General features: G+C 40.4%; 1 protein-coding gene across 8 annotated transcripts in view; it reads left to right on the top strand.

Annotated features, from left to right (window-relative positions):
* The window catches only part of LOC140185698 (cGMP-dependent protein kinase 1), an 815,177-nt gene that overhangs the window by 761,648 nt on the left and 27,270 nt on the right, over nt 1–26,259 (top strand). For 6 of the 8 annotated variants that reach the window (XM_072239235.1, XM_072239233.1, XM_072239237.1 and 3 more), the window contains 7 exons: nt 10,307–10,396; nt 14,333–14,356; nt 15,023–15,164; nt 16,919–17,082; nt 21,629–21,751; nt 21,933–21,995; nt 24,738–24,804. In XM_072239235.1, coding sequence (XP_072095336.1) covers nt 10,307–10,396; nt 14,333–14,356; nt 15,023–15,164; nt 16,919–17,082; nt 21,629–21,751; nt 21,933–21,995; nt 24,738–24,804 — 673 coding nt within the window. The remainder of the gene's footprint in view (nt 1–10,306; nt 10,397–14,332; nt 14,357–15,022; nt 15,165–16,918; nt 17,083–21,628; nt 21,752–21,932; nt 21,996–24,737; nt 24,805–26,259) is intronic. The other 2 variants (XM_072239236.1, XM_072239234.1) reach the window with 1 other exon arrangement.

Here is a 26,259-nt window from a genome sequence, read left to right as displayed (position 1 = left end):
CGCATTGAAATAAGGGTAGGGGAGAGAAAGAAAAGTTGAGAAAATAGTAACTATATTTGTTGCAAGTACATTGAAACATGCAGTGAAATATGTACTTTCCGATATACCAACTAACAAATGTCACATAGTCAGGATACACAACTGCTCCTCCCTCTCCATTGTCCTCAGCACAAGTGCCCCCCAGGGCTGTGTGCTGAGCCCATTGCTGTGCACACTGCTCACACATGACGGCACAGCCAGCTCCCGAATAATCACATTGTCAAGTTTGTCAGTGGCTCAGCAATGGTGGGGCTCATCACCAACAATGATCAGACAACCTGCAGAGAGGAGGTGGGAGAGCTCGAAGCCTGGTGCCAGGTAAAAAACCTCGTCCTCAATGTCAACAAGACAAAGAAGCTTGTTACCGACTTTAGAAGAAATCAGATCACTCACACCCCTCTTAACATTGGCGGCGCAGCAGTGAAAGCTGTGAGCGTTTTCAAACTTCTGGAAGTACACATCTTGCACAGCCTCTCACAGTCTCAGAACACATTCCATGCAATCAGGAATGATCACCACTGCCTCTTCTTCCTTAGGTGGAAGAAAGCTAGACTGTGCACATCTATACTCACATCCTTCTACGGATGCGCAGTGGAGAACAACACAGCATGGTACGGAAGGTGCACTCTGGCAGACGGGAAGGCTCTACAACGGGCAGTCAAAACTGCCCAAAGCATCGCTGGCACCTGCCTTCCAGGCACCAAGGACATACGTACAAAAAGGTGCCAGAAACGTCATGAAAGATCCCACACGTCCTGTTCATGGACTGTTGTCCCACTCCCATCAGGGAGGAGGCTATGTAGTGTCCACATCAGACTCAAAAACAGTTACTTTCCGCAAGCATTAAGGATGATCAACACCTCCACCCACTAACCCATCCCTCACACTCTCCTCCCTCACACTTTTCCGCCCTCCACCCACCACCACTACTTTTATCATTTCCTATACCAGCACTCCTGTGCCTAGCATCAATCTTTTGACACACAATCTATCTATGTATATAAGCTATCTTATGTATTTTTTTTGTGTTTTTTATTATTGTGTTCTTATTAGGGTTTTTTTTGTGCTGCACTGGATCCAGAGTAACAATTACTTTGTTCTCCTTTACGCTTGTGTACAGGAAATGGCGTTAAACAATTTTGAAATGTGTCATTTGCCTCAAATCAAATCAGTGAGGATTGTGCTGGACAATCTGCAAGTGTTGCCACACTTCTGGCGCCAACATACTATGCCCACTACTTACTGTACATAACCGTACGTCTTCGGAATGTGGGAGGAAACTGAAGCATCCAGAGGAAATCCTCGCAGATAGGGGGAGAACGTACAGACAGGGTTGGAATCAAACACAACCAGTGATCGCTGGCACTATAAAGTGAAGCACCAGCTGCTACACTACCGTTCCGCCACTGAGATAAAGATGTTCCCCTAAACATGCAAATACAGCAGTAATGAGGCTTGTATATCATTTGACAAATTTGCATACTCTTGGACAACAAATAAACATGTCTTGAAAGACTCGTGACCTGAACAAAAACACTAATGTATTCATAGTCATAGTCATAGTCATACTTTATTGATCCCAGGGGGAAATTGGTTTTCGTTACATTTGCACCATAAATAATAAATAGTAATAGAACCATAAATAGTTAAATAGTAATATGTAAATTATGCCAGTGAATTATGAAATAAGTCCAGGACCAGCCTATTGGCTCAGGGTGTCTGACCCTCCAAGGGAGGAGTTGTAAAGTTTGATGGCCACAAGCAGGAATGACTTCCTATGACGCTCTGTGCTGCATCTTGGTGGAATGAGTCTCTGGTTGAATGTACTCCTGTGCCCACCCAGTACATTATGTAGTGGATGGGAAACATTGACCAAGATGGCATGCAATTTAGACAGCATCCTCTTTTCAGACACCACTGTGAGAGAGTCCAGTTCCATCCCCACAATATCACTGGCCTTACAAATGAGTTTGTTGATTCTGTTGGTGTCTGCTACCCTCAGCCTGCTACCCCAGCACACAACAGCAAACATGATAGCACTGGCCACCACAGACTCGTAGGACATCCTCAGCATCGTCCGGCAGAGTTAAAGGACTTCAATCTCTTCGGGAAATAGAGACGGCTCTGACCCTTCTTGTAGGCAGCCTCAGTGTTCTTTGACCAGTCCAGTTTATTGTCAATTCGTATCCCCAGGTACTTGTAATCCTCCACCATGTCCACACTGGCCCCCTGGATGGAAACAGGGGTCACTGGTACCTTAGCTCTCCTCAGGTCTACCACCAGCTCCTTAGTCTTTTTCACATTAAGCTGCATATAATTCTGCTCACACCATGTGACAAAGTTTCCTACCGTAGCCCTGTACTCAGCCTCATCTCCCTTGCTGATGCATCCAACTATGGCAGAGTCATCCGAAAACTTCTGAAGATGACAAGACTCTGTGCAGTAGTTGAATTCCGAGGTGTAAATGGTGAAGAGAAAGGGAGACAAGACAGTCCCCTGTGGAGCCCCAGTGCTGCTGATCACTCTTTCGGATACACAGTGTTGCAAGCACATGTACTGTGGTCTGCCAGTTACGTAATCAATAATCCATGATACCAGGGAAGCATCCACCTGCATAGCTGTCAGCTTCTCCCCCAGCAGAGCAGGGCGGATGGTGTTGAACACACTGGAGAAGTCAAAAAACATGACCCTCACAGTGCTCACTGGCTTGTCCAGGTGGGTGTAGACACAGTTCAGCAGGTAGACGATGGCATCCTCAACTCCTAGTCGGGGCTGGTAGGCGAACTGGAGGGGATCTAAGTGTGGCCTGACCATGGGCCGGAGCAGCTCCAGAACAAGTCTCTCCAGGGTCTTCATGATGTGGGAGGTCAATGCCACCGGTCTGTAGTCATTGAGGCTGCTGGGGCGCGGTGTCTTCGGCACAGGGACGAGGCAGGATGTCTTCCACAGCACAGGAACCCTCCGGAGCCTCAGGCTCAGGTTGAATACATGGTGAATTACTCCACATAGCTGAGGGGCACAGGCTTTGAGCACCCTGGTACTGACACCATCCGGTCCTGCAGCCTTGCTTGGGTTGAGACGTTTCAGCTGTCTTCTCACCTGTTCAGCTGTGAAGCCCACTGTGGTGGTTTCGTGTGGGGAAGGGGTATAGTCATGAGAGCAGGGTGGGGGACTGTGAGGAGGGGTAGGAGGGGAGAGTGGAATATGTGTTGATTGGGGGCCGACAACAGATGGCTCATGTGGGGAATGGGCAGGGGCCACAATGTCAAATCTGTTAAAGAACAGGTTAAGTTCATTGGCCCTGTCCACACTGCCTTCAGCTCCTCTGTTGCTAGTTTGCCGGAACCCAGTGATGGTCCTCATCCCCCTCCAGACCTCTCTCATGTTGTTCTGCTGGAGTTTTCCACTCAAGCTTCCTCCTTTACCTGTCTTTAGCCTCCCTGATCCTGGCTTTCAGGTCCCTCTGTATTGCCCTCAACCCCTCCCTATTTCCATGTCTAAACACCCTCTTTTTAGCTTTCAGGATGTCCTTAATGTCCTTTGTCACCCATGGCTTGTTATTTGAATAACAAAGGACAGTTCTTGTCGGAACATTGCAGTCCACACAGAAGTTGATGTAATCAGTGATGCACTCATTGTGAGTGATGCATTCAACATCATTGCAAAGCTACAGCAGGGAATTTGGTGATCTACAGTGGCATACATTTAGCTCTTGGTGGTAATGGACAGTTAATTCACCAATTATTCAGGAGAAATTTCTGTGGAAGTTCCATCACAGAGATAGTTGAGCTCAGTGAAAGTCAGGACCGGGGTTTCCAAACTTTTTTTATGTCATGGAGCCCCTATCATTAGCCGAGGGGTCCGTGGTCCCCAGATTGGGAACCCCTGGACTAGGCTGAAGCATTCACCACCAATGTCAGCCAGAGACATCAAAATGAGGATTTATCTCAGCTTCTTCCCATGATTCTACTCATCAGAGAAACAACCTTTTTAGATTTTTCGACTTACTATTTAGAAGTACTCAATCTAAAGCCCCTACATTCAGTAATGATTATAAATCCCAAAAGTATTGTGCTAAAATCCTCAAAACCTGGGCACCAGTACTAATGGAGCCTTCTGCCAAGCTGTTGCAACTATAGTGGCACCACAACATTGGCAACTACCTGACATTTAGGAAGCCTATCTTGGTATGTTCTGTCTGTGAAAAGCTGGATAAATGTAATGCAGCTCATTAGTACAATCACTGAGTAATGGGCTTGAGAATGATACCCATATGTGAGGATTGAATTAAAAAGAGCTAACAGTAATCATCGCAGTGCCTGTGCGTAGATACAAGCAAGAGCTTACCCAACAGGGCAGTAAACTTAGACACTGCAGAATCCTATTACATGTACCATGTCTGCTAGCAGGAGAGCAATCACCATGCCTCGATTTTATAGTGAATAAAAGTGTGGGGCGCATGATGGTTTGGAATTTCTTCAGAACAACTCAATAACTTTGCTCATTGGAGTCTCCACTCCTGTCCTGAGTGGAACCCCCGCAGCAACTTTCACAGTGCTTCTGTTGGCAGCCAGTGAAACTGTGACATGTTCACAAATGTTCAAAATCTATCAAAAGCATACTTTTTTAACCTATTAAAAATGAATTGTTGCAACACTGAGAAACTCCAAAATACATTTAACAATTAACATTTAGAAATTGCTTAATTACCTGAAACATATCTCTGTCCTGTTCAACTGTTTCTCTCCTATTGAAATGAATGGACTTTGTTTCCTGAGCCATATCTAACCTACCCCAGGTACAATAGCAGATTTACCGGTGTAACTGCTGGGACACTGTGGAGTTTATGCCCTTGTGCATGTTCAAAATGTTGGAACTCTTGAGTTTGCATGTATCTGAATTCCCAGGGTTATTTATGAAAGCATTAATACAAAAAAATGAGAATGCATGTTTTGCTTGCAGAAAATTATTCTAGAAAGTACCTGAATAGCAACCTCTTCTTGCAAGTTCACACTGTAACTTTGTAACATAGACTTCACTTGTGAATTGTTCATCCTTTACGTTTTTCTTGCAATCGCAAGGCACTACTGGATATTAAGAATGAAAGTACTGTATGTCTACCCCGCTAGCAAGTTGCTGGACAGCGGTAGGGCTGGACTTGTTGCATATCATGTCATCGCCTGCCACAGCCACTCAGGGAAGAAGGCACTGGAGGCCATGCACGGAGGAAGTGCGCTGTCCAACAAGTGGTGCAAGTGATTGACATGGATGTTTTTCTTGTGGTCGCAAGACCCTATTGGACATTGATAGTGTAGAATACTGCAAGTCCGGTCCATTGGCTCGTTGGCGAGACCGACGGCGGGAGACCAGGCCCTCGTGTCACAGTGTCAGCTGCCAGGGAAGGAGATGCCGATGGCAGTGTTTGAGAGAGCAGAAGAGCAGCGGGTGCTGGAATCTGTGCTGGTTTGGGCGATGGGGAGGGTTAGGCCCCTCCCATCAGTGCTGCTGTCTAATGTTCGCTCCTGGGAAGACCACCTGAATTGTATTTGTTTGCAGCTGCACTAGCATGTGATGGGGAGCTGCTAAGTGCTTGTTCCTGTAGAAATGTGGCTCCAGCACAACATCCCATTGCACCACCATTCTTCAGGCCGTGACACTCATTATCTTTTATTTTGTGACTGTGTGTTTTTCTGCTATTGTAACTGTATGTGCTACTGTGCCATGTTGTGTGTACTCTGTGTGACAGTTGGCACTGTGTTCTGCACCGTGGCCCTGGAGGAAAGCTGTTTCCTTTTGCTGTATACATGTGTGTGATCAAATGATAATTAAACTTGAACTTGAACTCATATGCTCTTGGCTAGAATCAGCTGTTAACATTAAGAAGGAGACATACTGTTTTTCTTTTTGCCTTGCTACCTCTCTGTTTGGTAATTGTATGATTAAGTGAGTAACTGCAACACATCTTAATCCAATTACTGTACATTGTCAGCATGACTTTATTATATCAGTGTTGTTTTGGAGCAGTGATTGTTGAGTTAATCTGCAATTCCTGCAATATGTTCTCCTTAATTCAAAAAGAGAAAATTTAACTTACTTTTCAATTCATGTCAAATAATTCACAGAACTGTTTGTAACAGTGATAAATCATTTGCTATTACAGTTAAGAAGGGCGATGTTTTGCTGGGTATCTCTAAGCTAGTAGAACATCATCAAAGTTCAAAGTAACTTTATTCAAAGTACATATATGTCACCACATACAACCCTGAGATTCATTTTCTTGTGGGCATACTCGGCAAATCTACAGAATAGTAACTATAACAGGATCAATGAAAGGTCAATCAGAGTGCAGAAGACAATAAAATGTGCAAATGCAAATATAAACAAACAGCAATAAATAATGAGATTATGAGATAATAAGATAAAGAGTCCTCAAAGAGAGATCATTGGCTGCAGGAACATTTCAATGATGGAACAAGTTGTCATGGTCCGGATCGGGGTCCCTTTAAATTTACTTTGTTTATATTACGATCTGGACCGTTGACTCCCTGTTTCCCTTTGGTTCCCTGTTTTCCCGTGTCCCTTGGCCTTGGTGATTAGAGGCAATTTACTCTCCAGCTGAACCGGTAGTTTATAGTCTCCGGCTTTCAGCTGTTCGGGGTGGGAGCATTTGCAAAGTCACCAAAGGTACGGCGTGCCAATGTCATCAGGCCGGAGCAAGCCTAGTCTCCGCCCGAAGCGAGAGCCGGTAATTCGCCTTTCCTCACCAGAGCAACCCTGTCAAGTTACCTCGCCAAAGCGAGCCTGCAAAGTTTCCTCACCGAGGTGGGTCCGTCAGTTAACTCGCCGGAGGGAATCAAGAACCGCTGTCTACTGTTCCCGGGCCAAGTCGAGAGCTCGCCAATACCCAGAGGCTCCAAGTCAAGTCCTGGCTCCGGGGGCATACAAGTACCCAGTCAAGTCCTGTCCCTAGCAGCATCCACGTACCGAGTCAGGTCCTGGCCCTGGCGGCATCCGAGTTCCGAGTCAAGTCCCGGCCCTGGTGGCATCCGGGTTCCGAGTCGAGTCCTGGCCCTGGCGGCATCCAAGTTCTGAGTCAAGTCCTGGCTCTGGCGGTTTGTGATTCCTGTCCTACCCCCCGTCTGTATCCCTTCTCTGCCCCTCTCGCCTCTAGCCCTCACCTGCACCTCAGTCTAGTTCTGTCGCTGGAGCTAGATAGGTACTGTCTGGTGTTCTTTCGTGTTGGTCTTGTCTTGTCCTCGCCTCCGTGGGGTAAGTCAGGCCGTCTTGTCGTTGCCCCGTGGGGGGTCATGTTTTGTCTTGTCTTGTCCTCGCCTCCGTGGGGTAAGTCAGGCCATCTTGCCATTGCCCCGCGGGGGGTCATGAGTTCCGGCCCTATGTCCTGTACCCAAGGAGGGGTCCCGGCTCTCTGTTCTGTGTGTGAGTCCCGGCCCTATGTCCTGTACCCAAGGAGGGGACCCAACTCTGTGTTCTGTGTATGTGTTCATGGTTCCATGTACCTGCTCTCCCGAGACCAAGGCTCTGTTTTTCCATGTTCCTCCTCTCCCTAGCCCATGTCATGTCCATGCCTGGTTCTGGGGTCTGAGCCCGAGGCAAGACCCAGGTACTGGGTCCTTGCCCAGTCCCTGCCTCGGAGTCCATACCATAGCCTCTTCATGTCGCCTCTAGTTCTGGGATCCGATTCCGAGTCCTAGCCCAGACCCTTGGTCCCAGCCTAGTTGTAGTCCTGAGTCCTTGTCCTGTTCGCTATTCCTGCTTCTGCTTTGCTCTCCTGGTATCAAACAATAAACAATTTAATTAACCTCACAAGATGTGTCTTGCATTTGGGTCCACCCTTGCTCCCAATACCCCCCCATTGTGACACAAGTGAGTATAGTTATCCCCTTTTATTCAAGAACCTGATGGTTTAGGGGTAACTCCTACAGGGTTTAGAAAACCCATGCACTTGTATGGCCAGAGGAATGAAGTATTGATCCTTTTTGACAATATATTTAAAATAATACAAAAATGCAATGCTACCACAGAACATCTGACTTTTTGTTTGTAGAGACATTTACAGAAGAAATCACAGTAGGGTTAACCAGTCCAGAATTCATACTGCAAATTCTGACTAGATCCCTCTCTCCACACCTTGATGATACAAGGAGCTGGGAACTAAGTGTAACACACACCATTGCAATCTGATGACAGATCAGTCATTATGCACCGGCGGTCAGTTTTCATGAAGCAGTTTAAATGTCATACCAAATGCAGTCTTTGACAAGTTCTGAAGACTTAAACTCCAGTAATTTCGAGATTAATTTCCAGGGATCTAGACCAGAATAATTGCTCCATTTCTTCTTTGATCTGTAATACATGTAGTCTATCATTAGTCTGTCACATGTTGCTGTGTGAGATTTCTTAGCATTAAATATTAGCAATATTTTTGTTACAATTGACTGATTTAGGCTCAGACAAATGGGTAAAGTCTTTCCAGAGTCTTTAGAAGATAATTTTAGTATTAAAATGCTTAGAGCATTTAATTATTTTTAGTACAATTGTCAATCCAAAGCATTTTCAAATCAGCCTACAGTAGCTTTCTCTATGTAAATTTTTTTCACCAAGCTTAGTATGTAATTTTAATGATGATGATTTGTTATTCTGTAAAATGATAATGAATCTTCCTTAAACCTGGCCAATCAATAGGTGCAAAATTTGATGATGCACTGATGTTGCTGAAGAATCCCAGAATAATGGGTCACTGGGGCCTCTTAACAGTCACAGGCAATAGATGATGAGTGGGTGCGGTAGCCGTTAAAGCAAGCTTCAATGAATGATTTCGGACTTACAGTCATCTTTGAAGATCCAGAATGAAAGATTTGAGTACTTTGATGACAGAGATGAAGGAATATTTCAGATTATAATTTATAGTGTTTATGCTTTATCTTCAACAAGACAACCACAAGTGAGCAATATATTGCATCAGTGGAAAAGCAGCTTTCTCTTTAATAATGCAGCCAGCCTTTGTTCTATTGTCCCTGCAACTCTTCTTTCCCCATTGGGAGGGCCAGATCATCATATTAACACATATAAATCACAACACTTCACCATGTTAGGCTGCTAATGCAACATATGTGTTTGATTATGTGGTACAGTAAAACTAAAATAAAAAATCTGATCATGTCCAGATTCTGAAATGTTACAGATTAATTCCTGAAGCCTTAAGAATTCAACATAAATCTCCAAATACAATGCTGTGACTAACAAGCAATAAATACTTCGTGGGGGAGTGTGAACAGCAGTTTTCTTTCTTGTGTTGAATAATTTATTTGTTTGAATGATGGAATAAAATTGAATCAACTAGCACGCTGACTGGCAGAACACGCAGTTAAACTGCGAGGATGGATGTTTTAAGTGAGCAACAGTAGATGTGTGTGGAGCAGGCCTAATGGAAAAAAAATAGGTCACTTGATTGCAGTTCTTGGACCTCCTCAGCCAAGGTTGAATGTGAGCTCTCAAAGTCATATCTGCCAGTTTTCTCATGGTTGAGACTGTCCTTCCTCAGAAGAAAGAGATGGAAAGAGATGAAACCAAATAAGGTCATTTTAAGCAGCAATTGAATAATATAGCTTTCTACAGTGCCTTTGAAGACTGTCCTTTCTTCAGTTCTCTGCCAGCTATCTTGACGTGGGGTTTTGACCTGAAATGTTCCATCCACAGATGCTGCTCAACCTGTTAAGTTCCTCCAGCAGATTGTTTGTTGCTCCTTCTAGATAGATAGATAGATAGATATACTTTATTAATCCCGAGGGAAACTTGGTTTCGTTATAGCCGCACCAACCAAGAATAGAGCGTAGATATAGTAATATAGTACAGACTGACGCCAGGTGATGGATGAAAATAAAGACAAAGGAAGACTTTGTGGTAGTCTTGAAAACACAGACCTGAGGGAAATGATTTCATGATATTCTGAACTTGGATATAATTCGAAGAATTTTCTTTGCTTATTTTTACCAGGCACTCAAATACACATATTGTGTTTATTTAATTCAATAAAGCATTGTGTTTTCCATTTCAATTAACTGCATTGTTAAGACACATTTGAAGAGAGGCATTGTAAATTGTAATCAAAGGGAGCTATTCAATTAGCTCGACAGAGCTTGCAGGTACTGCATGATCTGTGCTTTTAAAAAAAGCCATAAAATGCTGTTCAAAGTCAGGGTCTTTCGACAATGGACTCAGTGCTGATGTTATTCTATTTTCCTTGCAGGCTGTACAGGACATTCAAGGACAGTAAATACTTATACATGTTAATGGAGGCTTGCCTGGGGGGAGAGCTGTGGACTATCCTTAGAGACAGGTATGAACACAGAGTACAGAAGTTAAATTGTTTACTTCCATTCAAAGAAACATTTTTTAAAAATGCTTCCAAATTATTGATATGCTGTGTTTTCAAGTTTTAGCCCAGTGATTACTTTGTGAACAGTAACTCAGATAACAGCAAATTTCAAATCCCAGAATAGACACCTGATTATAAAATCCAGTCTGACGTGCCAGTGGATTATGTGCACTACTCGCATTGTAGAAACTTGTATTACACTACTTTATGGATGATCAGAGAGTTCTTCCATTCATTCCTTCACTATTACCAAATTGTACATTATGACTGTTATAATCTCTTTTGTTTTAGTGGTCCCGTATGTCAAAAGTATATTTTCTAATCAGAATCCACAGACCTGTGTAAAATAACTGACAGGCAGAATTTCTGACACTTATTACTAAAATGAACTCATTTACAATAAAATGTGGCATATTGTCGCCTTAGAGAACATTATAACTGGGGCTGTGAAGTAATTTTTTAAAAGTCATAATTAATTATGTGGCTGTAAAATAGTGTAGGTAATCATTACATTGTAAAGCAGGAGCAGGATAACCTTATTTTTGGCAATGCAGAAGGAAGACACTTTGTCTAAGAGAAAGAGGGAGAGAGGAAGTGAGTGAGGAGATAAGGAGAGGGAGGAGGTAGAGAGATGGGGAGTGAGCACAAGGGAGAATGACAGTGGGTAGTGATGGGGATGTGAGGTAAAGAGGGAGAGAAACAAGGGGAAGAAGACATATAGGAGAATGAGTAGGCACAGGTGGAGAGAGTAGATGGGGTGGCAGGACGCCTAGAGTGATGGGGAGTGGGAGGTTAGAGAAAGGTAGTGTGTGGGTGAGGTAATGGAGAGAGTTGAAGGAGGGTTGGATTTGCACCCTTCTGATGTGCACTGCCTTGCTCTTTTCCCATTTCTGTCTTGTTTGTACTGTGCTGCATTGTAGGTGATTGAAGTCTCACGCCCTATCCTGTGCTGCCATCTGCTGTCCCTCTCTAACAAAACTTGTTCCTGTACCAGTTGAAGTTTACTTGAGATTACTTGAGATCTTGTCAAGTGCATTAATAATTCTTTATTCATTATCACATGAAGCTAATATGACTTCAGTATTCATCTACTGAAAATTCAAATTAGATAGCCGGATAGATACTTTATTGATCCCAAAGGAAATTACAATTTCACAGTAGCATTACAGCATTACAAGTGCACAGATATAAATATTAGAAGAGAAGTGGAAAGAATAAATAAACAAGTTACCTCAAACAGTCTAACGTCAGGGGGCCATCACTTCCCTGGCTACAGGTTGACTCATTATAGAGCCTAATGGCCGAGGTAAGAATAACCTCATACAGCACTCTTTGAAGTATCTCAGTTGTCTTTAGACTATTACTAAAAATGCTGCTCTGTTGAGCCAGGGTGGCATGCAGAGGGTGAGAAACATTGTCCAGAATTGCCAGGATTTTCCGGAGGGTCGTTTGTTCTACCACAGCCTCCAGTGTGTCCAGTTTGACTCCTATAACAGAGCCAGCATTTCTAATCAGTTTATTGAACCTGTTGAACCGAGTTGATGTCATTGCCCCAGCACACCACCGCAAAGAAGATTATACTGGCAGTAACAGACTGGTAGAACATGTGAAGGGGAGGCCTGCATACTCCAAAGGACCTCAGTCCCCTCAGGAGGTAGAGGTGACTCTGGCCCTTCTTGTACATAGCCTCGGTGTTGGTGCTCCACTCAAGTCTGACATCCAGGTGCACCCCCAGATACTTGTACGTCCTCACTGCATCCAAGTCCTCACCATGAATAGTAACAGGGAGCAGTGCAGGCTTAGTCTTCCTAAAGTCCATCACCATCTCCTTTGTCTTACTGATGTTGAGCCGCTGATGATTCAGCTTGCACCATTTGACAAAGTCCTCCACCAGGGCCCTGTATTCATTCCCCTGTCCTCCCTTTAAACACCCAACTATTGCCGAATCATCAGAGAATTTCTGCAGATGGTATGACTCCCTGTTGTATCTAAAGTCTGAGATATACAGGGTAAACAGGAAGGGAGCCAATACAGTCCTCTGTGGAGCCCCAGTGCTGCTTATAGCCATTTCTGACATACAGCTCTGAAGCCGCACAAACTGCGGTCTGACTGTCAGGCACTTCATTATCCAGGATACAATGGAAGTACCAACCTGTAATGAATGGAGCTTTTCCCTAGCAATGAGGGCTGTATGGTATTGAAGGCACTGAAGATTACTGCTGAAGCCTGCGTGAATTGCCAAAACATGAAGATTTGGCTAAATCTTTCTCACTGAAGAGGTTAACTCAAAGTTCAAAGTAAAATTTATTATCAGAGTATATACACGTCACCACATAAAGCCTGAAATTCTTTTTCTGCGGGCATACTTAGAAAATCTATAGAACAGTAACTGTAAACAGGATCTGTTAAACTGTGAACATCAGGAACTGTAAACTGTAAACAAGCTGTGCAAATGCAGATAATAAATAAATAGCAATAAGTAATGAGCTTGAAATAACAAGATAAAAGAGTCCTTAGATGAGCGTAGTTATCCCCTTTTGTTCAAGAGCCTAATGGTTGAGGGGAAATAACTGTTCTTGAACCTGGTGGTGCAAGTTCTGAGGCACTTGTACCTTCTACCTGTTTTTAGTGTTAAGTATATTCGTGAACATACTTTCATTTGGAAAACCGAGCCAAAGACTTGTAAATAGCTTTATGGATGTAAAATGGATGTAACACTTTTAAAAGCTGACATAAATTGATCCAATAGCTTTGTTAGCTTCATGACTTTACCCTTTAACGGTGTGATAACCTATATGATTATGGTAATTTATTCTGGCTCTTGTCAGGGACGGCTACTCTGTGCACTGTGGAAGTACAAATTTGGATAGACTTCCTTCAATATATAAGGGAACTCATATTATGCAGCAGACATTTTTAAGAGCAATACACAAGATGCTGGAGGAAAAGCAGGTCAAGTAGCAGCTATGCAGGCAAATGGACTGTTGCTGTTTCAGGTCAAGACCCTTCACCTGGTACTAGACCCAAAAAATTGACTGTCCATCCCCCTCCGTAGCTGCTGCCTGACCTGCTGAGTTCCTCCAGATTCATCATCTGCAATCTCTCGTGTCTCTAGACTTCTTTTAAACTCTATTCTCTGCTATTTAAAAAAAATTGCCCTGGACGGGATCATAATACGACATATCAATAAGTCTTCTGAGGCATTTGAATTGTATCAGTTGTCAAGGCTGGAGCCAGCATTCATTTCACAAGCCGCTGGTTTATCTGCCCCTGGTGTTTACTTTGAGAAAGGTGGTGTTGCATTGAAATGTACATTTGACCGACATTGAAATGTGAAACTAGTTACTAGAGTTTTGACAGTATTTGCTATGTTTGTTTTGCTGATGCCTGTTTCTTTGATAGGTGTCTTAATATTATGCAGTAGAAGTCCTATGTGGCATGTGAATTATCCATTGTAGCTTTGATCTAGCCACATGAGTGGGTAGGATGGAGCTTGGCGGAATTTATTCTGTTTTGGACAGTAGCCCTGATTTACTAGAAAAGTATGAGCAAATTCTAATGACTAATGTGTTAAAAGCAATACGATCTGAGATTTCTATTAAAAGCAGAAGCACAGACTAATAATCTAGCTCTCTCCATGCTACTTGATGGAGCGAAAATCCATCCCATTCATGGATGGATTAGATTTAGTGCTACTAAAAATGGGAGAAGAGAAAAAAGGGCAGTCAATTACTCTGCCAGGTAAACCCTCAGATATTGAAAAGGAAAAGCCAGAGTCACGTGCTGTCCAAACGGCAACAAATATTTTCGACAGCCAACTGGCCTTAAACCTAATCTAACCAGCAATATTGTGGCATCCCTTTTTTTGAATAATTCATTATTAACCTTTCTCCGTAGATACAGAGAAGACAATATTAAAAGGTATGTGGCACCCTTTGTATTTTAAAGCAAAACTAAGCAACATAACTCAAATTGAAAAATGGAGACAAACAGCTCAGCTCTTTCAGCTTGCATCATCCATCAATAGGCTCCACTTGGTTCATTGCCACTATGCATTGTTGGTCCATTGCATGGGATAACTACTGTTTGTGCAGCATTTATAGTTTATACCATGGTTTGTTCAATTTATTTCAATGTCTTCCGACTTTGGATCCTCTGAAATCCCCCTCTCATTGTGTTATCCGTCTTCACCAAAAACTGAGAAGGACTGTGTATGATTTTCTTTTTCTAATGTAAGTTCCTCACTCCATTATTCTCAGTGAGGAGCTAACTCTTTTGAAAAAAATCAACTGAGTTTGTGGTTTAGTTGAGTTTGGTAAGATTATTTGAAGTCTCCATGCTATTACCCAGGAATGAAAACCTTCATCGAGTACCCACTTGATACGGAGAACATCCTCTCATTTGCTGCTTATTAATATTTGTTCACAATCATTGCATCAAGGTTGTAAAGTACCGAGCACCATTGCCTGGCAACAACTGTACCTCATGCCAATCCAAGCCATACAACTAATCAAGCTGATTTGGTGCCATATGCTGAGTGGCATAGTTCTGCTGCTGTAATGTCTTGCTGTTGGTCTTTTCTTGCAGGGGTTCATTTGATGATGCCACTACTAGATTTTATACGGCCTGTGTGGTAGAAGCCTTTGCATACTTGCATTTCAAAGGAATTATTTACAGGGACCTCAAACCAGAGAACCTAATCCTCGATCACCGAGGTTATGCTAAACTGGTGAGTAATGAAGGCTAGAGTGAATTGAAGGAAACTGCTCTTTTACTAACCCCTAACTTAAAGTTCAAAGTAAATTTTATTATCAAAGTACATCTATATCACCAAATACAACCCTGAGATTCAACTTCTTGTGGCATGCTCAGCAAATCTATAGAACAGTAACTATAACGGGATCAATGAACAATCAAGCAGAGGGCAGAAGACAACAAACTGTGCAAATCCAAATAGATAAATAAATAAATAGCCATAAATAACGAGGAAGATGAGATGAAGAGTCCTTGAAAGTGAGATCATTGGTTGTGGGAACATTTCAATGATGGGGCAAGTGAAGTCTTATCACAGAGGTGTATGATATTCTCAATCCCTTGGCTAGACTATTTAAAACTTCAGCTGATATGTAGAGACAATGTACCCCTGAATTCAGAATCAGAATCTGATTCAGGTTTAATATCACTAGTTGTTTTGTGGCAGCAATACAGTGTAATACATAATGAAAAAAAATGTAAGTTACAATTAAAATATACATATATATAAAATTAATGAGTATTCCAAAAAGAGAGCAAAAAATATTGAAGTTAATTGTACATTAAATAGGCTAAATGTGATCATCTGAATGCAGAAGGGGGAGAAGCTGTTCCTGAAACCTTGAGTGCTTGTCTTCAGGGTCCTGTACCTCCTCCGTGATGGTAACAATAAGAAGAGGGCATGTCCTGGATGATAGGGGTCGGTAATGATGGATGCCACCTTTTTGAGTCATCGCCTTTGAAGATGTCCTCGATGCTCAGGAGGCTAGTGCCCTTGAAGTAGCTGGCTGAGTTTTTAACCTTCTGCAGCTTTTTTCTGATCCTGTGCAGTGACCCTTCCGCACCAGACAGTGATGCAATCAGTTAGAATGCCTTTCAGCATGGCCTGTATAATGCTACTTCAAAAGCATCTGGAAGAAAATAAACAATTTGATTCTGCAGTCCCTTCCTTCCCTCTTCTGGCTATGTTACCTTTGCTTTAGTTATCGCTGCACATTAATATACTACCTGTTTTGTAATTTAATATTAAATCTTTAACACTTTAATGATTTCCCTCGTCTGGACGTCCAGTTTATTTAGGGGCCTATATTACAAAACTGTAGCATTTTTATTAGAGTCACTAACTCCAAAGGTCAGCTTTCCCAGAAAGGTGAGTCCAGCTAAACTGAAACTCCACCCCTCAACGTACAATTTTTGCTCTCTTTTTGCAGTACGTTAATTTTCTGTATTTTATAGTAATGTATAGTCCTTTTATTAGGTGTTCCATTACTTTTCAGGTTTCTTTCCATGATGCCCATAGGCTGGTGTGTGTTAACTTCCATCCTTGGCAGGAAAGAAGTCGAATGTGATAAGGATCAGGAGCATGACATAAGAGACGTGGATATCTAGTTATTGACATCAGAGCCATGTATCACACAGTAAATAGTGATCGTGGTCTGGACATGAACATCTAGTTATTGATATTAGAGCCACGTATCACACAGTAAATAGTGACCATGGCCTTGATATGAACATTTAGTTATTGATATTAGAGTCGTGTATCACACAGTAAATAGTGATCGTGATCTTGACATGAACACCTAGTTATTGATCTTAGAGCCACGTATCACACAGTAAATAGTAATCATGATCTATAAACTGTAAGCAGCTGTATCGATGTAAGATTGTAAATTGCAGTACAGAAGGATTCAACATACTCACAAGTTAATTGGCATGTTGTCTATGCATTAGGTGGACTTTGGATTTGCTAAGAAAATAGGGTTTGGAAAGAAAACATGGACATTCTGTGGGACTCCGGAATACGTGGCTCCAGAAATCATCTTGAACAAAGGTCATGACATCTCAGCTGATTACTGGTCACTTGGAATCCTTATGTATGAACTCCTAACTGGCAGGTGAGAAAATCTGGAATAGGATTGTGTTGTCTTGTGTGTTATATCTAGGGCTTGAATTTTTCAGTTCTAAAAAAATAATAGCTAAAAAAAAGACATTTCCAAATCCTGATCCGTTAAATGGGTTTGTGTTTCTTCACCAATAAAAATCCTTATTTAGAATCAATGTCAACTGCCCATAATTTACATTTTCATTCATTTTGCTTTAAAACTACCCACCTGATATTCAAAATGCTCTTACAGAGCACGGACTACCATTTGTCTCTGGTATGTCAGTGAAGGAGACTGGAAGAGGAATGTTTAGAAAATTGTGGAAAAAAACAATTATGTTTATGATGACTTGAATGAAGTACCCAATTTAACTCTGCAGCTCCAAGTTGGACCAAACATTTAAAAGTTAGGTATTCAAGTCATCTATGATACTAATATAGCCTTTTAATTTAACATACAACCTGTTTATTAATGTTTGCGTAAAGAGGATGGTGCAGTAGCATAGCGGTTAGCGTAATGCTATTACAGGGCCAACTGCTGTCTCTAAAGAGTTTGTACATTCTTCCGGTGACTACATGGGTTCCTCCAGGTGCTCTGGTTTCCTCTCACAGTCCTAAGACATACAGTTGGGGTTAGGGAGTTGCAGGCATGCTATGTTGGTGCCAGAAGCGTAGCAACACTTGCAGGCTGCCCGGCACAATCTTCCAACTATTTCAAGCTGACAAGTAGGCAATAGTAACTCACATATTACAACAGTTGTGTGCAGGAGAGCATCTCTGAATGCACAACACATTGAACCTTGAAGTGGCTTGTCTACAACAGAAGACCACGAACCTACATTCAGTGGCCACTTTATTTATTAAGTACAGGAGGTACCTAATAAACTGACCCCTGAGAGTATGGAAGTGTTTTTAACTGTGTAATGTGGAGATGCAAGCTAGCTTTTCCCTATCGGTTCCATCTCTGACCAGTACTGCTGAGCAGAACCTCTGTTCAAATATTAGCAGAAACAAAATTGAAATGCTCATTTCATAAAGTTTAAAAGTGGATTTAAATGGGAAATAAATCTAATGCAAATGCATTTTCCTTATACTCACAGAAAATTGTGAGTGTCAGATCATTTCAAAGATTAAGCACAATGCCCAGGCTCTGCTTTGTCTGTGACATTGTGTTTCTGAAATAACTTCAGCACAGAAGGAGCCTATTTATCTCATTGGAACCGTACTAGATCTCAGCAAAGTAGCCCAGCTCCCTCTACATATTTCTTTAGAAATACATAGAGGGAGCTTTATTGTTTCAAATATACTCATTAACTCCCTGGGACTTTTTTGTCATTTACCTATACTAAGGAGTGATTCACAGAAACTAATTAAGCTATTAGAATATCCTTAGCCTGTGACAGGTAACCAGGGAAATCCCATGTGGCCACAGGGAGAGACACAAACTCCATGCCAAGCAACCGAGGTCAGGATCAAACTGGAGTCCGGGAGCTGTGAGGCAGCAGCACCAACTAACCCCCATATATTTACTCTGGTGGAGGTAAAATGCTCCACTAAACCCTAAGGAGTTCTCCCCAGTATACTGACAATTATCATTCTTCAATAAACGTCACTATTACAGATTACATGCATGTTCTCTCCACTACTGCAGTATACTACTGTGTGAAAATCAGCTGCCGTGTTTCCTTTCTTTCTTTTTAAATCTTTTTATTGAATAAGTATACAAAAAGGTAAGCCATATAGGCACTAATACACTGTTAGAATATAATAAAATTATAGGAGATATTAATACAAAAAAAATACAAACAATGTAATTTAAACATAATGTACCAAGGTAACATAATAGTATACTAATTTTTATATATATCAATAGAGAAAAGGAAAAAAAAACCCAAAAAAAAACCCACCGTGCAACTAACTAAAAGCAAAGCAATGGGCTAACTTGAAACCAAACAGAGTTAAAAAACTTAAAATCACGTCCTCAATCCCGACCTCCATTAAAAACAGTAAAAAAAACAAGAAGGGTATATATTACATTAAATGAAAATATTGAATAAAAGATCTCCAGGTCTGTTCAAATTTAAATGAAGAGTCATAAAGATTGCTTCTAATTTTCTCCAAATTCAAGCATAATATCGTCTGAGAAAACCAAAAAAAGGTAGTTGGAGCATTAAGCTCTTTCCAATGTTGTAAAATACATCTTTTCGCCATTAAAGTAAGAAATGCAATCATTCTACGGGCTGAAGGAAAAAGATTACTGGAAATTTTAGGTAGTCCAAAGATAGCAGTAATAGGGTGAGGAGAGATATCTATATTCAATACCTTGGAAATAATATTAAAAATGTCTCTCCAAAAAGTTTCCAGAGTAGGACAAGACCAAAACATATGAGTTAAAGAAGCTATCTGCCCTGGACATCTATCACAAAAAGGATTAATATGAGAATAAAAGTGAGCTAATTTATCTTTGGACATATGTGCTCTATGAACAACTTTAAATTGAATTAGGGAATGTTTAGCACAGATAGAGGAAGTATTGACTAATTGTAAAATCTGCCCCCAGTCATCCACGGAAATAATAGATCCCAATTCTTGTTCCCAATCTGACCTAATCTTATCAAATGGAGCTTTCCTAAGTTTCATAATAATATTATAAATAATAGCCGATGCACCTTTCTGACATGGATTAAGGTTAATTATAGTATCTAAAATGTACGTAGGAGGAAGCATTGGAAAGGAAGAAAGTATAGTACTTAGGAAATTTCTAACTTGTAGATATCTAAAAAAATGTATTCTTGATAAATTATATTTATTAGATAATTGTTCAAAAGACATAAGGGAACCATCTAAAAATAAATCCAAAAACCGTGAAATACCCTTAGTCTTCCAAATTTGAAAAGCACGATCCATAAAAGAGGGAGGAAAAAATATGTTACCTAAAATAGGAATTGCTAGCCCAAATTGGTTAAGATCAAAAAATTTTCTGAATTGAAACCAAATACGTAAGGTATATTTAACTATCGGGTTAGACACCTGTTTAAGGCGTTTCAAATCAAAAGGAAGAGAGGAACCTAAAATAGAGCCAAGTGTATAGCCCTGAACAGATTGTAATTCCAATGCTACCCATTTAGGAATGGATAGTATATCCTGGTCAAGTAACCAAAATTTCATATGTCGAGTATTAATTGCCCAATAATAAAATCTAAAGTTAGGTAATGCTAAGCCTCCATCTCTCTTAGCTTTCTGTAAATGTATTTTACCCAGTCTTGGGTTTTTATTTTGCCAAATAAATGAAGAAATTTTGGAGTCAACTTTATCAAAAAAAGATTTTGGAACAAAAATTGGTAATGCCTGAAATATATATAAAAATTTTGGCAAAAAAAACATCTTAACTGCATTAATACGACCAATCAAAGTTAAATATAAAGGAAACCATTTAGATGAAAGTTGAATAATATGGTCAATTAAGGGTAAAAAGTTAATCTTAAATAAATCTTTGTATTTACAAGTAATTTTAATCCCAAGATATGAAAAATAATTACTAATCAATTTAAAAGGAAAGTTATGATATAAGGGAAGTTGTTTATTAATCGGGAAAAGTTCACTCTTACTAAGATTTAATTTATAACCTGAAAAAAGACCAAATTGTGCTAATAGCTCTAAAACAGCCGTGTTTCCAGCATGGAAGTGAAATGCACTCCAGGAAGCAGACTGGGGTTATCTTGAAATCCACTGTTCAAAGAATAATATGGAATCACTATATTGTCATGGACTCTTAGAGTCAGTCATAACAGCACAGAAACAGGCCCTTCATCTCATAAAGTACACATCAATGCCAATCCCATTTACAGATATCTGTTCCATGTATTCCTTCCATGTATTGATCATTTAAGTGTTTTGCCAGACTGTTTAAATGTTGTGAGAACTCCAGCCTTCATCGCCCGCTCAAGCAGTGGGTTCCAGATCTCAACCATTCTCTGGATGAGAACTTCAGATTCTCGCTACCCCTGAAATCAGTGTCCTCTGGTTTTAGACACCTCTGTTAAGAAGAAATATTTCCCACTATCTACTCCGTCATTGCCCCTTCTATTATTAAATATTTCTTTTGGGTCACCCATCAGCTCTGTTAGTCCAAAGAAAATAAACCCAGTATGTCTATTCTTTCCTCATACTGAATTGCTCATTGTCCCTCAACCAGTATAGCTACAAAAAAAAAAGGTTAACTGGTTATTCATCTAATTTGCTCTTTCTGGGTCCTTGTGTGTGCAAGTGATGGTGGTCTACAAAAATGGGAACAAGAATCTTGAAAATGTAAATAATTTAATAAGGTTAATCTGCAAAACAGCATACTCTGTGGAGGAACAGGAGAAATTGACAGTAGATTTTTAGATTTGCCAAAAATAACTGGGCATGTGTGTAATTCAGGAGTAGATGCTAGCTTACATGTTTAATGGCCATAAATAATAATGATTTTGTCATCAATGCAACTGAAAAATGTGAGTGTTATCAATCACAGTGTGGAACTGTTTCTAAAATTGCATTTCCTCTTCCTTTGAATAAAGTCCGCCATTCTCAGGGCCTGATCCCATGAAAACCTACAACATCATTCTTCGTGGGATTGACATGATTGAATTTCCAAAGAAAATTACAAAAAATGCTGCTAACCTAATTAAGAAACTATGCAGGTAAGTTTCTGGCAGATCTGGGGCTATGAAATATCTAACCAGCTGAACATTTCATCTGAAATTTATGTAACATTCAGAAGAGCAGTTCTTTTTGTGCCTTTATTTGTTTCAGTATATTCCCAAAATGATTATTAAACAGCGTTTGAATCATTCATAATGGTTATTTCCTATTTTCTAATAGGGACAATCCATCAGAAAGACTTGGGAATTTGAAAAATGGAGTTAAGGACATTCAAAAACACAAGTGAGTATTTCCTCTATGAATTTCTTTGTACAATACTATGTTGCACTTCAAAGCAACTTTATTAACTTTTTAAAGCTGTTGCTGAGATTATGTATTTGTTCAACAAATCCAGAGCTGGTGCTCACACAAAGAATACATAATTATATGGCAATAATGAGTGTTCATCATGTAATTGAATTGTACATTGAGATACCATCTTTCTTCAAGTTGAACACAGTACTAGACTCAGGATCAATTGTTTTCTTCCTTGGTAAGCACCAAGTAATAAGGTCTAATTAAAATGACTCTGTCTTCATGTAAAAATAGCTTAATGCTCAGAGACACAGGAGAGGAGATAACAGAGGGGTGACACTGTGTAAGATATTGGAACCAACTTTTTTATCTCATAAACGGGACAGTGTAGGACAAAAACTGGTGATAAATAAATTACTATGGAGACCCCCATACCAATTTGCAGCTGTATATTGATTTAGACACACAGGGCTCCAAAATCCATGTCTAACAATACAAGATCAATCTTGTTACTAACTAGTATTCCTGGCATCCCCAGATGTCCCCAGGCAGCAGTATGACCTACCAGTAGCAAACTAAGGGCCTGTTGATTGATTGAACTGATTTCACAACCTATGGACTCACTTTCAAGGACTTCACAATTTACATTCTCACCATTATTCATTGATATTTTAAAATTATATTATTTATTTTTTGTTTTTGAACAGTGTCTTATTTTGCACATGGGTTGGTTGTCAGACTTTGTGTGTAGTTTTTCACTGAATCTATTGTACTTCTTTATTGTACTGTGAAGGCCTGTAAGATGATGTATCTCGGGGCATTATTTGGTGACATATATGTACGTACTTTGGTAATAAATTTACTTAGAACTTTTGCTACCTGTGAAGGGCAAGTTTCTTTGACAGGGCCCACCAGACATGGCAAGTCATAGGACGGCGCCAAGGCACAAAGGACATTGATATCAGATGTTCCAGGGGAAAGCAGCATTGTCCATAAATTTCCTTCAATGAGAAGACACCATTCTTCAGGTTATGCAGCAAATGGGCAATATCGGCTGGAAAACCTCACTATTGCTCTTTCGCACTATTTATTTTATTGTAACTTATGGTAGTTTTTTTTATGCCTTGCTGCAATGAAACAACAAATTTCACGACATCATTTAGGTCACAATAAACCTGATTCTGATTCTAAGACCTCAGCTGCACTGTGTGACAGGGTCAAGTCAAACAAGGCACCTGGGCTCATGGATTATGATATACATTATTGTTCTGTCCTCACCTTCTGGCACATGAGGGGCCTCACGTTATCAGCCTCATTGTGAATATGTTCCTGCTTCTTTACTGTACATGTTATTCAATGTAATAATCAAAGAATACAAACACGAGAATTGTCCCTCTGCTGCACACTCTGTCACTGTTATCCAGGCAAATCAGCTTCTTATTATTGAATTTCATGCTGCTCATTAAGCATGCTAGATGAGATGAGATTAGATTATGAGGACACACAGTCCTCTTTTATTGTCATTTAGTAATGCATGCATTAAGAAATGATACAATGTTTTTCCAGAATGATATCACAGAAACACATGACAATCCAAGACTGAAAAACTGACAAAAACCACGTAACTATAACATATAGTTACAACAGTGCAAAGCAATACCATAATTTGATAAGAACAGACCATGGGCACGGTAAAGTCTCAAAGTCTCTCGAAAGTCCCATCATCTCACGCAGACGGTAAACCTCCAGCGCTGCAAACTTGCCAATGCAGCTTCCCGGAAGCATCCAACCACAGTCCGACTCCGAGTCCGTCCAAAAACTCCGAGCCTCCGACCAACTCTCCGACACCGATGCACCGAGCACCATCTCTGCCATGCGCTTCGACCCCTGCCCCGAGAACAGGAAATAGGCAAGGCCGAGAATTTGGGGCCTTCCCTTCCGGAGATTCTCGGTCGCACAGTAGCAGTGGCAGTGAAGCAGGCATTTCAGAAGTTTCTCCAGATGTTCCCCCATGCTTCTTCATGTCTGTCTCCATCAAATCAGGATTGTGCACGGCATCCTACTTCACAGATACGATATCATTCGGAATGGCCGCGCACGCTGTGTCGCGCCACCATCTTCTCCTCCCTCCTGCTATTAATTTTATTTACTAATTTGCCACAATAAGCATAGTCTTCTGACCTGGATTTATCGCAAAAAATAGATACTTTAGATGTTGAATATTTTGTTTAAACTGGAAAACAAATTCAGCTTTTGGGGCATCTAGTGAACTCTTTCATTTTTCAAAAGAGCAGTGCCATAGGAAAACTGCCTGTAATTATGTGTGTGTGTGTGTGTGTGAGAGAGAGAGAGAGAGAGAGAGAGAGCAAGACAGAGAAGGAGAAGAAGTGGAGAAGTGATAATAATACGATGTAATTATACTATCATGTTATATTTGCTCATCATTTATTTACTAATGAAATAGAATTGATTGCTTTGATATTAGAAAAGAATGTGCATTCTTAAATTGGTCATTTTACATCTCATTGAAAATGAACCCCGAACCAAACGATACCCATGTTGGACCCTCACTGTTGCTGAGAAATCAAAGAACCATGTCTCAGGCATCAAGAACAGATTCTGTAAAGCGAGCTACTCATTTTGGAAACTCTTAGCTCTCTTTGTGTAAAATTGAAAACATTATTGTTACTTTGAAAATGTACAACTACAAATTCTATGTTTTTTTCACAGATGGTTTGAAGGTTTTAACTGGGATGGACTAAGGAAAGGAACTTTAACACCTCCAATTGTACCTAATGTAAGTATTTAACCAATTGGTCCTTGTGCAATGGTTAGCATAATCCTGTCAACCATTAAAATTCTTATTACTGTATCCATAAACTGACTTGAAGGGTTGAGCTGAATGTAGGAAGTTTCTCAATTTGGGGTTCAATATATTTGCCAGTAAGGTTAGGTTATTGCATTTAAATCACTCCATCATATCAGATTTGTTTTAAGTGACAAATGGAAAAGATTTTCCTCTATGCTTTCATTGACAGTAAGCAATGGTCCCTCTAATTTTTAGTAGTCAGTGTGCGCAAAAATATTATGTTGTGCAAATTTTTTTCCTGTGACAAAAGTATGTGCACACTGAATGCACACATGGAACAGTTTATGTAAGTTTACAAAATATTTGACATAAAACTGCACAGAATAAGAACAAAATAACATACATATTTACGTCACTCAGTTATTTTTCCTCTCTCCTGTCTTTGGCATTTACCCATTCTTTGTAAGCTCTATCTAGACTAAAAGAACTTCCATCCAATTGATAGCTTTTGATTCTCATTAACATATCCAAATGATATTCACCTAAACGGTTTCTCAGCTTGTTTTTGAGTTCATTCATTAGGCTAAAAGCTCGCTCATAGTCCGCACTAGATGCAAGAAAGGGTCCCCCAATGTCCATCAACTGTGCAAGGTCGCAAAACTGTTCATTTTGAAGACAAATGCCACCATTTGAGCAAAGTTTGAAATCGGTTTGGATTACTTTTTTCTTGCACGGAAAATCTGAAATCATTAAACTGTCTAACTATTACAATATTTTCAGCTAGAAAATCATGATATTTTAGACATAAGGCATTAACTTGTTCATCGCCAAAAGTGAAGTCACAATCTGCAATTATGGAGAAATCAAAAGCTGACCATTCTTATACCTTAACTTTGATCTCCTCTGGGTTTGATCGTTTTAGCTCTCGCTCATCTGCACTCAACTGTAACATGCATAGCACTCCTGGAATGGGTAATGATGGGTTCTGTTGCCTGAGCTTTTGTACACTGTCCAAATGCGATTTACTTACCAAATGACACTTCAAAAAGTCAAGTTTCCAAATATCATCCCACTTCTTTCCACTAGCAAATTCTCCAGCAATTTTCGCATCATGACAATACAAGTAGATAACTCCAGTTTCCGAATCGTATATAAATATTTCTTGTAGCTGAACGTTCATGACCTCATGAGCTTTTGGTGTAGCAGTTTCTACTGTTTTGTTAAGCCATTCAACTTTAAACAAATTTGCAGTTCTTTTGCACTTCACGCCCTTTGCTTCTTTTGAATTCGACATAGTGAATCAATATTTTTTTTCAATAAAAACTTAGTAAGCTATCTACAAGATTTGAAACAGATCTTTGTAAACTTTACGATGTGAACACTGTCCGTCAAACATGGCTGCCACCGTGATGCAGCTGTACAAACCTGAACAGGATAGGTGAG

The sequence above is a fragment of the Mobula birostris genome, chromosome 21 (assembly GCF_030028105.1).
Source record: "Mobula birostris isolate sMobBir1 chromosome 21, sMobBir1.hap1, whole genome shotgun sequence".
NCBI lineage: Eukaryota > Metazoa > Chordata > Chondrichthyes > Myliobatiformes > Myliobatidae > Mobula > Mobula birostris.
Note: the sequence above shows the minus strand (reverse complement) of the source record. Positions and strands in the feature narration are given on the sequence as shown.